The 17369-nt window shown below is 32.5% G+C and overlaps 3 protein-coding genes across 5 annotated transcripts; 2 read left to right on the top strand and 1 right to left on the bottom strand.

Moving 5' to 3' along the window:
• The first annotated feature begins 52 nt into the window (after positions 1–52).
• LOC144844838 (uncharacterized) lies at positions 53–7553 on the top strand. Of its 2 annotated transcripts, XM_078701928.1 has the most exons (9): positions 53–179; positions 3078–3221; positions 3831–4007; positions 4337–4696; positions 4862–5263; positions 5435–5737; positions 5993–6064; positions 6200–6278; positions 6469–7553. In XM_078701928.1, exons 1-9 carry the CDS (start codon positions 119–121, stop codon positions 6860–6862), a joined length of 1992 nt encoding a protein of 663 aa, XP_078558054.1. In that variant the 5' UTR covers positions 53–118; the 3' UTR covers positions 6863–7553. The 2 variants fall into 2 exon arrangements, with proteins under 2 accessions (XP_078558054.1, XP_078558053.1); XM_078701927.1 differs by having other exon boundaries at positions 4862–5737.
• Positions 7554–8242: 689 nt separating this feature from the next.
• On the top strand, positions 8243–9929 carry LOC144845286 (uncharacterized). 2 transcript variants are annotated; one of them, XM_078702487.1, is made up of 4 exons: positions 8243–8338; positions 8603–8704; positions 9208–9277; positions 9474–9929. In XM_078702487.1, the coding sequence occupies exons 2-4, from the start codon at positions 8623–8625 to the stop codon at positions 9841–9843; spliced, it is 522 nt and encodes a 173-aa protein (XP_078558613.1). In that variant the 5' UTR covers positions 8243–8338; positions 8603–8622; the 3' UTR covers positions 9844–9929. The 2 variants fall into 2 exon arrangements, with proteins under 2 accessions (XP_078558613.1, XP_078558614.1); XM_078702488.1 differs by lacking the exon at positions 8243–8338 and having other exon boundaries at positions 8600–8704.
• Positions 9930–13719: 3790 nt separating this feature from the next.
• Positions 13720–17310, bottom strand: LOC144844593 (uncharacterized). Its single transcript, XM_078701570.1, has 4 exons — positions 16917–17310; positions 15461–15754; positions 15164–15260; positions 13720–14896 (listed from the first exon to the last, which is right to left on the bottom strand). The coding sequence occupies exons 1-4, from the start codon at positions 16975–16977 to the stop codon at positions 14413–14415; spliced, it is 936 nt and encodes a 311-aa protein (XP_078557696.1). The 5' UTR covers positions 16978–17310; the 3' UTR covers positions 13720–14412.
• Between the last annotated feature and the right edge of the window lie 59 nt (positions 17311–17369).

Raw genomic sequence — 17369 nt, forward strand, 5'->3', positions numbered from 1 at the left:
ATCTTTAGGATTGTTGTTGGGTGACGTTAAGCTATTGTGACTATGTAAATATTCTAACTGTACATGCTGTTCGATTGCGTGTGTTATTCAGACGTAGATTAATAGGCCTACTGTCAACATGTTCTACATCAGATTCGTTATTCTATTTTCCACTGCTATAGTTATATCACATGCACAGGGTAAGTTGTTTTTCTAATATTGTATTATGTAGTATAATATACATGTTGCTTTAAGGCTTCATCCTGTGAATACCGTAGGCCAGTTACGAACACAATAGGCCTTTGGTTGGTCTACACCTTAGCACAACCTGCTTGACATTGTAGTTGCATACTCATTGCGTTTCACTAAAGGTATAGAGTCAAAAGAGCCAAATTGCTTAATTAGGCCTACGCGAAGGAAGAAAGTTAAGCTATGCCACAAAATTATAATAATAAACGGAGTTAACTGCCCAGCCAGCTGATAGCCTATTGCAAATAACTTCAAAGGAGTAAGAGTAAGATTTTGCTCTTCCCTGGTTCAACCAGCAATCATACAGACAATCAATCAATCAATGGGTTTTTTTTAATTACGATAAACGTTTGCTGTTTAATTAACACAAAGATTTTTTTTTGTGCCATGTCGTACTCTAACAACTTTATTTCCTGCCATGACGTATACTACCAACAAAAAATACATTTTTTGTCATGACGCAGGCCTACTTTACAACTTTTTATTTCCTGCAATGTCATACTCTAAAAACATTACACTATATCTTTGGTATTTCTGATGCGATTCCATGCAGATGTATCTTTCACCTTAAACATGCTACCGTGTACTAGGCCTACTACCTTGATATGACTTTAGTGTTCAGCATAACTAACTTGGTAAACGAATATCGGCTCTTAATCATGTAGACTACTGTTCGTATTGTGTCCGATATGTTGGAATATTATAGTGTTCGTTTAAATTCACATTCAATACAGTATTCTATATGGTGATTAATACATAGGCTACCGATTTCCTTTAATGATATGCCCCCCTAAAAAAAAGATTATTTTTTTAATATACCATTTAAATTTCACATAGGCCTAATAGTTATTCACTTTGACCAAAATTCGGATCGAAAGAATCAATTATTCACCTGAAAACAATTATAAATTAAGGCCAAAACACTATTATAAATTGTCTGTCTGTCTGTCTGTTGACCAAAATTCGGATCGAAAGAATCAATTATTCACCTGAAAACAATTATAAATTAAGGCCAAAACATTATTATAAATTGTCTGTCAGTCTGTGAAAGTGAATATCTTATAACTAAAACTACAAAATGGCCCATTCAAAGTCTGATTTATATTAATGTACATTTTTAATGTTTTTGAATGACAATACATCTAATGTATTTTCTTCGGTGTAGTTTTGTGTAGTTTCTTAAAACTTACAATTACCATTACAGTAGGCCTATTGGTAGCAGTTTTATTACTTATTTGTCATTGATATTACTTTTTAGACGTATTCAACAGAGTCTACTATAAATTTAATTTAATAATTTTATTTTTAATAGTATAGGATCACTGCCATTTTTACACAATATTTTGCTTGTTGACATTATACATTTACAGATATGATATTCACATCTGAAAAACAATGGTGTTCAGTAGTGTTCTGACAACTTATTCAATTGAATGGATTTTTCCCCAGTAAATGCATTGTTCTGCACATTGCTGATACTGATATTATCACTTTTACTTATCGTTAATCTGTAAAACAATTTATATACTGTTAAAAGTTTATCGGATTTGAAGAAAACACTGAGAGACTTACTAGATAACTGAAGAAAAGAACGGTATATAGTTGTATAGAACAACACATTTAAATAATGGTTTTACTTGTTCCTGAAAGGTGAATGAATTGTTCAATGCCGACCGATATTATAAATTTTACTTTTTATCGTTAATCTTTAAAACAATCGATAGACTGTTAAAAGTATCGGATTTGTACTAGGAGAAAATACTTTTGTTACTATTAATAGTCTGTGAGACAGATATCTGAAAAAAGAATGGTATAGTTGTATAAAACATATAATGGTTGCTGTTCGGTAAAATGAATAAACTGCCCAATGGTAAAACCGATACCGATATTATCAATTTCACATTATTGTTAATCTATTTTAAATAATTAAAAGACTGATAACAGTTTATCGGATTTGAAGTAAGAGAAACGTCTGAAACAGTCAATAGCCTGTGAGACCTACCGTACACGATAATGATTACACACAGTGCTATTTAACATTAACCGAATAATAATAATATTTTTAGACAATAATATAGTGACCTCGTCTTTTGGTCTATCATATACTGTATACTTAAACTGCCTATCCCTCATTCCTTAGCATTGTAATGCTTTCGAGCGTACGGTATGAATACATACTATTATTTTATTTGTGTGATACAACAATTCACGGTTCTATAAGTCATAATAGATATTTTATTATTTACTGGTCGTACCAACTTTGTTATTCAAATATCAGGTTCACTGGAGTTCAGATAAACAAGCATTAAACGTACGTATGTCTATAGTATATTGTCGCTATTCTTTCAAAAACTTGTATCTCCATTCTTTTCTGCAATTGAGTTATTGTGCCCAATATGTTGTCAGTGTTATTGTGCAAACAATGGTGACGTTTTTAGTTTCAACTGTGACCAATCAGAAATCAGCAAACTGTTTTATTTTCTGATCATGATATTTTAAAGCTATAATCATGTCAGTATATGAAACAGCAAACGTTTTTATATAATTGTTTGATATTCAATTTTACTTTACTTTTTTTTATAATTGATTAGAATTTTGTGTATTGTTTAATTCGTTATATATTTTACAAACAGAAAATACAACAAACATAAATGAGGACCTAATGTTCTGTCCTACTGTAAAAATATGTCTATGGTTTTGTTGGTTTGAAAAAAAGTGGATGTTAGGTTTTACATGGACATACCCGTATACAATGTATGCCTATTCTGCGTAGATTTTCTGATGATGTCAAAAACCAATAGTAGAATATAATAATATAACGTTTAATTTTTGTTCTTAATCTACCATAGTTTCTGAACAATGGAATATATCTATCGAGTTGCAAGGTAGTTCACTGTGGGGTTATGTACAAGTTTTAAAAGATGGTCAATTGAAGTATATATGCAATGATTACTGGGACATTGAAGATGGTCGTGTTGTCTGTGCACAATTAGGTCAGTATAATGAGGTTATTTTTATTAATAATCCACAAAACTTTAATAGACAAAGACATGGTCAAACTAATAATAAATTAAATCATATTATAATATTATGTATAATAATGATGACAGTTATAATATTAGAATAAATTGCGACCATTGATGATTGATATAACCAACAAAACCTGTCAGTGGGTTATACAGGAACCAAGTGAAAGAATGTAGTAGTCAGCAGAGAAGAAACTGCAGATACTGTTTAGTGTCGCTAGACATAATACTCCGTACGACAATCGAGTGGCATACATATATATTGCAAGTTTCCATCCCACTATAGAATAATGTTCTCAATGTTTGAGTATCAAGTACAATTTACTTCAGAGTGTTGCAAAACATCTAATGAGTATTGTTATATTACTGACCTTCATATTATATATTTGCTGTTATGTAACATGTTCAAACGGTAATTAGAGAACCTGGTTTGTATTGTATTGATGCCAAAATGTATTGTTGCCACAATTGATTATTGTCTTTGTAGAAATGACATTTGTTTAATGATTAGAATTATAATTGTGGGGATGACATAGGATTATATTAAGAGACATCATTTTAAATATTTGCCTTTAGGTCTTGGTGATGTATTTACGGTTAGTGGACAGGAATACCCTACAGAAAATGCAATACCAGATGGATTCTTGTGCGATGGAACAGAGAGTACGCTAACCGAATGTCAACGTACATCAGATCTACCAGGCGACGAAAGTACCCGATGCAATGCAGCATACGTATCATGTGGTCCAAAGGGTAAGTTAAATGTGTTGAGAGGAAATAAAAGTTATACATTCTAATACAAAATAATCAACTCTAGGCTGAAATCTAGAAAGACATCTTGAAATATAATTATTTTGATATGAAAAGTCATTCTGCGCACACTCAGGAACACGCATGATCATGCGCAGAATGTTAGGTGCATAGTGTCCCATCTCTACTCTTTCTGCATTGAGTAGGCCTATGCTTCATGAATGTATGTCGACTTCTTAGAACTAGGAGGAAATTCTCAATTTGAAATGTCCTACATAAAAAATGGTTCAATCAGTAAACAAAATGTGTTAAGCCTATTATCTCAATTATAGATGCTAAGGTGTACGATTGGAAAGAAATTGGCTGTTTTCAAGATAACAATGATCGAATACTTCCTGACTTAAAGTGCGATGAATCCACAACCGAGATATGTAGACATTGCTTAAATGACACCGGCCAGTATTTTTGTGCTGATTACCACGGAATGACTGTGGATCTATGTCTACAAGTATGCTGTGGTTATGGTTATGCGTACGCAGGCTTACAGAATGGAGATCAATGCTTCTGTGGACGCGAATCTGCTGACTATAGTAGATTTGGAGAGAAGCCATCAACTGACTGCTCTTCCGAGTGTGAAGGCAACGCTGGGCAGGATTGTGGCGGTATATTCAACATGAAAGTCTACGAATGTAGTAAGTTCGAACATACGATACAAATATTTTCTTATTTGGTCCTCGGAGTGTTTTCTTGTTGTAATGCCATTAATTGATTATTCACTTCAACAATAACCAAGTTTATTTGGCGTACAGATGTGTTTCTTATACTAATTGATATAGTACAATATTATTATTTTCTAGTTTATCCTGATGCTAGCACAATACAATATATATCGACTGAATCATCGACATCTGTATCACTCACTTCTAAAAGAGACTCAACTACACAAGAAAATAATGTAACACCATCAATGACTACGGAATACTCAAGTAGTGTAACAGTTTCAAAATCAAGCGAGCCATCTTCTGCTTCAACTTATCTTACTTCTACTAAACCTAACGAAGTATCTATGACTAACGGTGTAACAGTGCCAACTTCAAGTAAAGAACCAACAAAACCCTCTGTCACACCACCTTCTACGGAAGATTCAAGTCGTATAACAGTTTCTTCTTCTACTTCTACTCAATCAAAAGTGTCTATGATCAGTGACGTTACAATGACAACTTCAAGTAAGGAACCAACCAAATCCTCTGTCACACCATCTTCTACGGAAGATTCAAGTCGTATAACAGTTTCAAAATCAAACGAAGGAACAAGCAACCCATTCTCTACTTTAACTTCTTCTATTTCTACTCAATCAAAAGTGTCTATGATCAGTGACGTTACAATGACAATACCAAGTAAGAATCCAACCAAATCCTCTGTCACACCACCTTACACTATTACTAAATCAACGGAAGGTCCTGTATCTTCTTCAGTTACAAGCACACGTCAGTATTCAACAAGCGACGGAGGTACATTTGTAAAAACGACTATCGCGTCATCAACTGGTGACGCAATGATGTCACGTAACCCGTCTGAGTATTCAACATCAATGAGTTCAGTGAGAAACACGGATGGACCAAGAACATCTGATCCATCTTTATCATCGAATCTACCAAGTAATAATCCTACTACATCATTTAACAAGTCTCTGACAACATCTAAGGTGCTAGAAACACCGATCAATCCCACAAGTAAGTTACAAATGGTAAATATGGATATATATACACAGTAGGCACTATTTTCTTACTGCCGTCCTTGCATCAGAGATAATAATGAAAGATAACTAATGTCTTTGTTATCATTTGCTATTGGCATTTGATAGCGAGACGTTGTATCCTGTTTTCTTTCTATAATTTAATTTATAATGATATAAAACATTATAGCATCAATATGATTATCTGTGTTGATACTGTATAAGGTAATATGTTACTGTTTCATCATTACAGCAAAGAAAAACAACGACAACCCCGTTCCTAAGGACAGCTTAACGTCTAACGACGAAGATGATTCATTTTGGTGTAAGCTTTCAAATTATAAATAGAATTAGCGCTCTTTTTTCTTTTATATAATAAATAGGATCGAGTGTCAACAATAAACTTTTTTTACAATTTCTTGTAACAATGTATCTTATGAGTATCTTTTATTTTTGATAGACTGGTATATGATATTGGGAACCGTGTGTTTGCTGCCTCTTGTTTTAATTTTGTTTCGATGTTGCTGTTGGAAAACCAGGTAAGATTTATATCATTATTTAGTGAATAACTACACCCATGATTTGATGAAAACACGTATTTAACTTTCTGCAGAAGTAAACAACTATAAAATCGTCTGTTCACTTTTGAGTTTATTCTGTTTTTTAAGTATTTTCAAGTTAAACATTTTCAACTGTTTAAACAAATGAATTAATCTGTTTTTTTTGTAGCAAGAAACACAAGTTCAACTACTCACAAAACAAGCCTAGCAAGATCAAAAGTGAACTGGCAGACGACTGTGATTTCGATTCAATTGATGATAACTGTATTGTTACTAAAGGCACCATAGTGGATGAAGAGGTTCAACCGGTACCAATACCTTCATATCTATATCCACCACCAACTGTAAACGATAACCAGAAGCTTATCGAAAAAGAAGATCCAGAATATACCGACTGGAACGTTGATAGTAATGGCGTTGTCAACACTGGTGTGTCTGTTGAAACTGAAACAAAACCCATTAACGGTGATGTTGAGGCGGCTGTAGACGCTGCAGATTTGTACAGTCGAGTTGATTTTTCAAAGAAAAAAAATCGACGAATGATTGATATGAATAATTTGTAATTCTATATTGTAATACATTTATTTATTAACTTTATAGATTTCAATACTGAAATTATTTTTTAGCACTATATTTATTTTTTCTTTATTTTCAATTATAATATTGCCATTATTATTATAGTTATATAATATGTTTGCTGAAAATTAGTTAGATATTAGTTATGGATGAAATAATAACATTTATTTTTGTTATCTTTGTTATTTTGTTAATGCTATTATTATCATTCAGCATTAAGCCAAGAACAGGATAAAGAGGACAATATACAAATGCTATATTTAATATAAACTGATCGCATACATGTTATGTCAAAATTGCAGCTAACATTAACACACGAAGTCTGGAACGGACTTTGACTTTGATTAAAAATATCAATTGATTACAAATGTTATTTAAAAAAAAGTAAGGATTTAACTTTTACTACTATGTATAATTTCGCTTACTAATCTTTAAAACCAATGTTTTCAGGATCATAAATAAACACAAATACTGGCATGCATTTCATTAAAATTAGCTGTATAAATTAGAAACACTTCACTTATTAGGCCTATGATAATTATCTTGACATAACGATTAACGTTATGTTTTTTAACAAGTTGTACATCGGATATGTAAGTTTGTATCAGGGTGTTATATAAGAGAGGCGAAGATGATTAAAATTGAAAACGGTTTATTGATCACAAATCGTGTTTTATTGTATTGAAAATGTTTTCGACGAAAGGTAAAAAATGTTTCAAATCAATTAGGAATTATGAAATTCTGTATCTGTGAAACTTTGTGTTCAAAAATATATATAATTCGGAACTGCATACAATAGAAGGCTTGTTAAGGAAGACATTCTAGGGACCCAACAAAATGTCCGTAAAACACGGGTGTCCCTTGAATAGTGGTTGACCGTGTTATACAGGTATTCCTTTCATATACAGAAGACCGTCCCCTCAACATGTCTCCAGAATAGGGGTGTGCTTTGACTAGGGGCTGGTAGTAGGCCTAGTGTTAATATATTACCCCTTATTCGTTTACACAGGAGAGCGTCTCTGCAATATGTTCCTAGAATAGTTATGTCCCAAAGGAGGGGTCCTACTGTTATCGCCTTTCGTTTCAAGAAAAAAAGTAGGACAGTAACAATGCTATGTTATAAGACAGTCTTGTAGGCATCTAGCTGTTCAAACATACTGGGTATGAATGAAACACATAAAGATAAACACAAACAGAATAGTTATTTAAATGTATACAAATATTTGGTCTATCAATCGAATAAGGAAATCATCGAAACGTAGCTGAAATACATAAAATATGCCTTTATTTTTGTTGTTAGTGTTTCCATGGTAACAATTCGGAGTTGATGATCCGTATAGAACCTGACCAGATATCGTATATAAGCCTGCAAATGCCTGTATATTTGAGAATGAGTTATATTTAGTGGTTTCTATGAAGGACAAAGGAACTAGACGCCATTCTATTTCGATTACTTGTACAAGGTAAACTCTCTCTGTTAGCTTATGAATGAGTAGGCCTATAGTCTGTATTAGATAGGAATGCCCATAATAGTTGTAATATTCTTTTAAATAACACAACTGAGACTTGGGCCCTACATTCATCAATACAAGGAATTAAAAACTTATAAATGGATTTTTAAAGAATTGTGTCTTTCCTTGCCTTATCTGTGGCAACTAAATAGTAGATAAATTTATATGCAGCTATTAGGCCTAAATACGTTTATGTTTTTTTTAAATTTATTTAAGGAAAAGTAAATTCGTTTGCAATGAATACAACGACACCATTGGATTTTATTCTTTTGGTACCAACTCAGAAACCATCAGAAAATAGTAACTTAGACATAATAGGTAGGTATATCCATTGAACGATTATTTACTTACTTTATCTTCTAGGAAATTATGAGAATGCCTAGTAATCAATTTTTATCTTTTACATTATAAATATAAAAATACATACATTGTTATTAGGATTGCCTTAAAAATCTCTCAAAGTATATTAGTATTACTATACCTTTGACAAGTATTGCTTATGATAACGAATACGTATAATGTATAATAAATAAGTAACAAAGCTAAATCTTATTAATAAGTATAATATCAAAGTTAAATATTATAATTTTATACATTAAATATAGTATAATATAATACATACATATTAATACAAGATGTATTATAAAAATCGTTTTGTAAGAGAAATAATTTTATTTTGAGAGAGTCGTTTGATTGCAGACAGTATACATCCGGTGCTTTTGTAATAAAATGTTAAATACAAATGAATGTGTTTAAACAGTTAAAAGAGTTGTAATTACTGTAAATAGTACGGTAAAATGCATGCTTTAATTTTTATCCAGCGTACGTGATTATATCCTTGGCATTGTTGTTTTTGTTGTTCTTCTTGTGGATAAACTTAAAACATGTAAGGTAGGTAGGTTTATTTTACATTAAAAAAAATGTTAAAATTATAAAAATAATAATAAACATTTAAATGCACTGAGTATAAATGTAATTAACACCCCACGGGTTTATTTTGATTCTGTACCCAATACAAATCGTAGAATCGTTTCTTCATTTCCTTCTTTTTTGTGTTACGTTTACAAAATAATTTTCTTCCCACCAGAAATAACAATCGGTTCCAGGATCCTACACCAGTAACGGTACCACAAATCATCCAGATTTCTAGTATTAGCAGTAGGCATAATTCATTAAGATCCATAGACCTGGATCGTACAATAAGCAGCATTCCCCAGAGCCAGCACTCTTTTGTTGCAGAGGACATGTATTCTAAGGTTCAGGAAACAACAAGAGAGAACATGAAAAATGATACAATTGAAAGAAACTCAAGGAAAAATAAACATAGGCCTAATCATGATATATACGCTGATATCGATACAGTTATTGTTGAACCTTCATCAAGTAATACAGGAGAAACTAACCAAGCAGCCGTACCTATCTATGCCAAAGTAAATAAACACCCGAAAAAATTGTAATTCGTACTGGTTTGCTCAGTTACATCTGACATTATTTTACGCTACTTTTCCTACTGTAGATACAATAAACAGCACCTGTAGTTTCTTTTCTTCTGAATGCAAGCTATGTCTACAGTTACATTGCCTCTTTTTACGCCAGGTCATGTCAAACATTGTCGGCAAGCTCATGGCTGTTTGGTCAAAATGTTAGACCTATACCTTCACATCTTGAAGAAAAGCTTGGTTCGAACCCTTTCGACGTGTGATTTTTACCGTTCGTTTGAGAAACATTTAGCTTGAATTATTATATTAATTAATTATTATAATATTAATTATTTCATATATTTTAAAGAATTGTGCAAGTGTATGTGTTAGCTTTATGTGGTTTACTTTTTCAATATCACTATATAGGTTTCTTTTCAGCAGGAACAACTGTATGTTATTTTACATAATGTGACTGTGGAAATTATGGATTTTTAATTATTATCCATACATTTCATTTAAATAGAGTAGAAATAATAAGAACATGCCAAACATTATAAAAGCTAAATAAATTATGTCTGAATCAAATGTTTAATTACTACAACTCTACAGTGATTTCATCATAAGTTGTTGCTGATTCATAAACGATATTTTCCTCCCAAATCGTATTTTCTATATCACTGTAGTCATAAGTTGGATTTTTATTATTATAATTTAAGCTTATATTATTTTTGGTGTCTTTTGTATTATTATGTTTGTTATCGTACTCCCTGCTGTTAATATATGTTGGTTCCAAATCTACATAAGGTGGCTCTACTTCATGGTAAATATCACAAGGTTCAGTTCCATTAGCTTTCGTTGATTCTTTATCATACTGTTTTGTTGTAGGCCTTCGAAAAAAAGAAAACATAATGTAAAATTATGCAGGGTGAATAATTATATATAAACATACAGTAATGTTATATTTAATTTTTAGTTAAATTTGTCGATAGATATACAATTTAAGTACACAATTTAAATTCTGTTTCAAGGTTTGTTACTAAACAGTACTACATTAAATAATTGTATTTTACAGCACTATGAAGCGAGATGTCTATGTCAACACCGTTTATTTATGTTTATTACAAACATATTTAACATGGATAACATTTTCATTAAAAAAGTTATATTTTTACAAATGGTCCACGGAGAGAATAAATTATTTAGAAAGCCTATTACTAAGTCTTCCCATCAATCAACTCATGTTTAACAGTAAGTAATTAAACATACCATTTGAACAAAATAATTCCTCCAATAACAAGAAAAACTACCACGCAGACAACACCAATGGACAAGTACCACCGCCAGTTACCATTTGCTTGTTTTAAATAATCTAGAAAAATTAACAGGAATACGTTAAAGATGTATTGTCCCCTAAAAACATGAAAAATAAAGATTAATTAAATCAGACTTTGAATAGGCCGTTTTGTAGTTTTAACTAAGTTAATCACTTCCGTAGAAAAAAAACCCTGACAAAAATAATGTTTTAACTTATAAAATGACAAAATAAACAGTTAATTTTCTTCAAGTAAATCATTTTTTCCCGATCCAATTTTTGGTCAAATTGAATAACTATCTTGTGACATTAAATGAAAAAAAAAAAATCCACTTTTCATCCAATAAAGGTTGTATCTGTCCATCAAATGAGCTAATATCCATTATTTGTGTTTGTTCTCTCCAAAATAAAGGCCGCTGCAATATGGGCTTTCCATTTATAAAGCATGAACTCCTGAGCTACGGTATGGTTTGCATTTTTTTCGCATCATAATGGTATGGAAATACCAATATACATGCGCATAAACCAATATGAAAACATTTTATCGAGTGGAAAACAATAAAGTTCGAAATAAAAATAATTATAAAAATGTTCTTAATGCGTACACATACCTTTGAATTAGAAATTAATTACTAGGTTACTTACCTTGTTTTTTGAAAACAGTAGACATTGTTTCCGTTGACTGCATGTGATTATTATATCTACAAAAATCATTCAGTTACAATTATACTTTTGTATATCAGTATGTAGAAATATGCTACCATTGAACAGTGGTATACAACGGATTACGATATAAAGAACATCAGTATTAGTATGTTCCTAAGTTAGTTTTTGTTAAAGTGATTATCCTGTGTGTATTGCCCATGTGAATTGTCGTCTAGTCCTATTTAAAAAAAAATGCAAGTTACTTTGAATTAGAAGACCGAAGCGAATTCTGAGTTGACTGTAAATATTCATCTGTTGTAACTGTTGGATATGGACGATCTGAATTCGATTTTGTTAGTAGAGTTGTAGAAGTTGTCTTATAAAACGTGGTTCCTTGTGTTGTTATGTCTGAAATTTAAAACATAGCAGAAAATAGACAAAGAACATGACAAAAGGTGACTCTGTTTTATTGTATCTATGGTATAGTTACGCTATTGCGTAGACCTAACCTAATCCTCTTTTGTTTTTATATTTAGTACACCACAAAGAAAATAAGATTTTAATCATTTTCAATTATGTTTCCTCAACAAAACTCACAGGAATTTCCAAAATTCTTTGACTTATAACTTTGTCTATCTCTTTAAAAATATTGTTTAGACAATCGCTTGACTGCCTCATTATAAGCACTACGCAAATAGGCCTACCAGTTGGCCACTGACCACATTTTGGTTGCGGGTTTCCGACGTTACAATATCCCCACTTGCGTCTAGTAAAACACCAAGCACTTTTCACACCAATTGGGTTACGGCAGTAGTTATTGCTCAAACCAGCGTTTGGGTAACGTGTTGACCAGTCGTCGTTCCAACGTTGACATGTCTTATTACTTTTTGTTCTACTCAAGAAACCTCTGTAGTCTGAAGCATCGCTTCTTGTGTAACATTCTGGAAGTTATTTAAAGTGAATATTGAATATGTATACTGTAGTAATGTAGGTTTCGTTGTAAACAATCATTCAATTCAACATAAACATAACAAAGAATCGATAGTTTACCTGCAGGGACGTTATATAAATTGTTAATACTGATTTTGTAACAATTTTATTTTATTTATTCAATTTTCTGCTATATATAATACAAAGAAGACAACAAATATAAAAGGCAAGGAAAGACCTATGCTAGTTGGTCAACCCAGAACAGAGCACAGAAATAAACAAATACAAAATTACATTATTAAATTAATTAAGCATCTACAAGAAAGCGACCAACTACACACATTTTAGTTCTCCAAAGGCCTTTCGAGACAACTTAAAGAATAAAAACAATATCATGGGTCTCTGTGTTAGAAATTCCAAATTTTTAAAATGATGAAGAAGAATTAGACCTAATTATTCTTTCCTTTATCTCTAGGTCGCTATTTTAAAATACCACTGGATTCTTACTTACCGTTTGCTTCAAGTCCACAGATTAAACAGTAAAACATAAATAAACTAGGTATTGCCGGACCACCAATACATTTATGCCTAAACAACATCGTAGCCCGTTTGCTTATATAGACCCAAATGCAATGCAATTAAGTGGAGTAGTGTCGACAGTGTTAGGTAGGTTACTGGGCTTAATCACAGGAAACTTGACACACCTGTAGGATTTAAAAGTGCACTCGGTTGTTCAACTCACAATAAATGTATAGGCCTATGTATCAATATATTTATTTTATGTAGTTTTTTTTTTTTTTTTGGAAGAATCCTTCAGAATACGCCTTCTTTGAGTTCAACTGTTTAATTCGTCATACGACATAGACATGATGCAGAATCGACGCCCGTGCACAAAAACCTCACGGAACCATTAGTCGATAGAAAGAAAAACAACCTCTCATGGTTTATTATTAGTTGTTTGTATCCGGTTTTTTTTTCAATACACTGTAAATACTCCAACATAGATTTATATCAATGCGACAAAATTGAAATACGTATATTTAATTATATATTTTTTTTGGTAGCCAATAATATTACAAAACCATTAAAAACAAAGGTCTAGATATACAAAATAATACTGTATTAGTTGACTATGTTACGCCTTATGTAACCGTCAATTATTTCTAACGTATACCGTGTGCTAAAAATAGAATAGAACATACGTACTATCACCGGTTTTTAAAGAAAAGTCGGTTTAAAAACTAGAAAGGTATAACAAAAGTATTAATGTATAGAGGGTTGATTTACTTTACTCATTTTGTAGGCTTAGGCATACTATTATATTTAATGATTGTTCCTCTAGACTAATTAAGTGATAATTATTTGAATGTGAATTGTGATAAGCTATTAGTATTATTGCAAGGACAATTAAACAGACAATTTGCAATGTAGTACTGCAATTGTTTTGTAGGTGTAGGCATTTAGGTTTTAGTCCCACAGCATCAATGAAAACCAACAAGACTGACGACCAATTTTCCAATCGTATAACCGTAAGTTTCTCAAATGAATTTAGGAAAAATGAGTCAGATATTAATGCATAATCATATTCTTTTCTACATTAACTACATTGAAACCTGTTCCTACGGTCTATTGAAACGAACAAAGCCCATTTTATATAGCCGTTTCTGTGACTGTAGAATTTATTTTAAATCCGTTGTGGACGACTACAGTATTCTTATCTATACAATAGGATCATTGTCTGTCGTAACGTTCAGCTCGTCGTCAATATGAGTTTCTGCTATATCCGCGTTGGTTATATCTTCCGCTATTACATCACGTTTATCATTATGTTTTCCGTTCTTAACATTGTTACTTTCGGTTAACACAATTTCATCTGTTTTTGTTTCCTCTTTATTGTATAAGCTTTCAGATGTGTCTGTAGTTTCATTTATTACAAGAGGAGCTCGTTTACGGTTGCCAGACGGACTTGTACGTCCAAATGTTTCACCGTCGTGCTTGTATCGTTTGTCCATTAAACTTGTCCGTTTGCCAATTTTACCTGCTAAGGGGCCTACATATTGATTATCTTCTTCATCATTTGCTCCATCATACAACCAGTCTTGTCGACTGTCGTTAAATACCCATCGTGCACCACTAATGTCACCCTTTTCATCATCGTATTCAGGTTCAGTAGAAGCCTTTGAGTACTCATTCTTCCGGCATCTAGATACATGTAAATAAAATAGTAATTATTTGTATTAAATCATTTTGATTGTTGGTCATAGTGTACCTCTAAATCCATATGCAGAAAAAATATGGTAGATCTGTGATAATCCTGCGTCAGTTAATAATCAAAATAAGACACAGTTTGCTATCATCTTACAAATCCTATAAATTCCACTGATCAACACTAACAGTATTATTCAAAAGAAAGGATAATACGATTTGGACATCCTGTGAAACAATTAGAAAGAAAACCCAAATACTCACCGTTTGCAAATAAATATGGTTAGAATGATGAAAAAGATGAGTGCCAGAGCACCAGTACACGCTGCTCCAACTAAGATGTATATACTTTTATCAGACACTGGGAAGAAAAAATAAAATACAAAATACAAGTTGGACTGTGAATCTATTTTGATGGACAGTTGCTGACCATTGTGATGAGTCGATGATGTGGTTTGAAGAAGATATTGTCTGGTGGTGGCGGTTGAAATTATGTAGGCCTATGCCTAATGTTATGGCTTCTGACATTGAAGAAAGAAATGTCAGTCCTATACTACTCACCAGGAACAGAAGACGTAGTCGCTGGCAATACCGCCTGTGACGTAGACATCATTATACCCTTAGACGTTGGAATTGTTGACTGAACATCTGATTGGCTTGTCTCTAAAAACTGTGTGCTTTCCATTGCAAATGTTGTTTGACTAGTTTCAGTCGAAAACACCGATACTTTTTGAGTTTTATTAATAGAATCATACGGTGTTGTTTCAGTAGAATGTATTACAGTCACGTGTTCCATTGATGCACTTGTTGGGATGGTGTCGGTATTCATCATTTCATTTTCTTGAGCCAATAAACCTAACATAACATAAATATTCAAACTTAAATAATACCAAAGTATATGTCTCGTTATCTGAAGGCCTACTATTTTTTGTTTTCGTTTGTTTTTTGCTTATAGGCCTAAGTATAATGCCGTTGGGAAAGTTGTGTGTGACGAACACATTGAAATAATAATTGGCTTACGCCTATGTTAGTGACATGCACATTGTTTTAACTCCTCATACTTAGAGCAATTATTACTTTCTACCAAAAGGTTTACATAAGACCTTAGCAAACACATTGAAGATAAGACCCGATGTCAAATGATAAGCGCCATGGTGTGCGGGCCTACTTAGTTATCTTATTATTGTATATTGAAGTACTATTGTGCTATAATAAATTGTTAACCAATACTGTATTATATTAATGTAATGTGCCTAATGTCATGGAATGAAAGGTACCTTTCTCTGATCCCTTTGACGGGACAACATGTCCATGTAGACTCTATGACGCGTCGTCATTGAATAGGCCTATTGTTCCTTTATTTCAAATTTAATCGATAGTGTCGAGATCATGCAATAAAATAAGACCCGTTTTAGGCCTATTTTACCAATATAATTTAGCCTACATAAGGAAATGGCGCATATTACACGCTATGTAACATCGATTGTTGCGCAGAATCATAGCAACAAGTGTGACGATATCTTAATCTTGACTATAGTATATTTTAGGTATATGTGTTTGGTGTTGCGCCAAGTTGTCAAAAAGTATAAAACCGGGCCATGCAGTCGTCATAGCCTAATTTCACGCCAAGATATCACAGCATCAAAGTCGTACTTAATTCCATCTTGAAATCGAGTTCAGATACAGTGTTTTACTTTAAAACTACCCATGACCACGCCCGCACTCTGAGTGTTGCATCTGTAGGTCTATCATAATATAACTCTAGACGAATGATGGCCCTACTGATATAAGAAAGTGACAGGGATATTTGAATAGGAATAATAGATCTACATTTTACATCTAAATTAACTAATATTGTTGTTGCATTGAAAACTTGGCTAACCAGCATTGGGACTCCACCCCATTTACTCACTAGCAAGAGAAAATAATCTACCCGAGTCGGTGTACCGGCGAGCCCGATACAGTGGTTTCTCACGATGCATTGGTAGATTTAAAATTAAGTGCAAAGTCCACTTACCATTAAAGCAGAGTAATATCCATGCTTTTAACAAATATTCCACTGGTCTTGATTGCAACATATTGGAAAATTATAATGTCAACTCAGGAAACACTTCGGTGAAATAACTCCGGCACGTGATCTTGAATTCGACGGTTCGATTCTTTAGTACAATGCAAATTTCACAGGCTGAATTTTTCAGCTTTACTCCATTCAGGTAAAATACTTAACAAACAAAACGTTTGAAAATTCGTTGAGCCCTGTACAATGCTTGTTCATTCAATGCGTATGACCAGGGATCACACTGATCTTCTTTGGTATGACAATGAACAAAAGCGCGATGTAAAAATCCTTACCACTTTTAACGGAAACCATGAAAGGCCCATTGTTGTACAAGTGATATAGGAAGCAGCAATCTTATCATCTAGATATATAAGTTTTACAATAATACGAAGTAAAATATAATAAATATAG

This window comes from Antedon bifida, chromosome 6, assembly GCF_963402885.1.
Source record: "Antedon bifida chromosome 6, ecAntBifi1.1, whole genome shotgun sequence".
NCBI lineage: Eukaryota > Metazoa > Echinodermata > Crinoidea > Comatulida > Antedonidae > Antedon > Antedon bifida.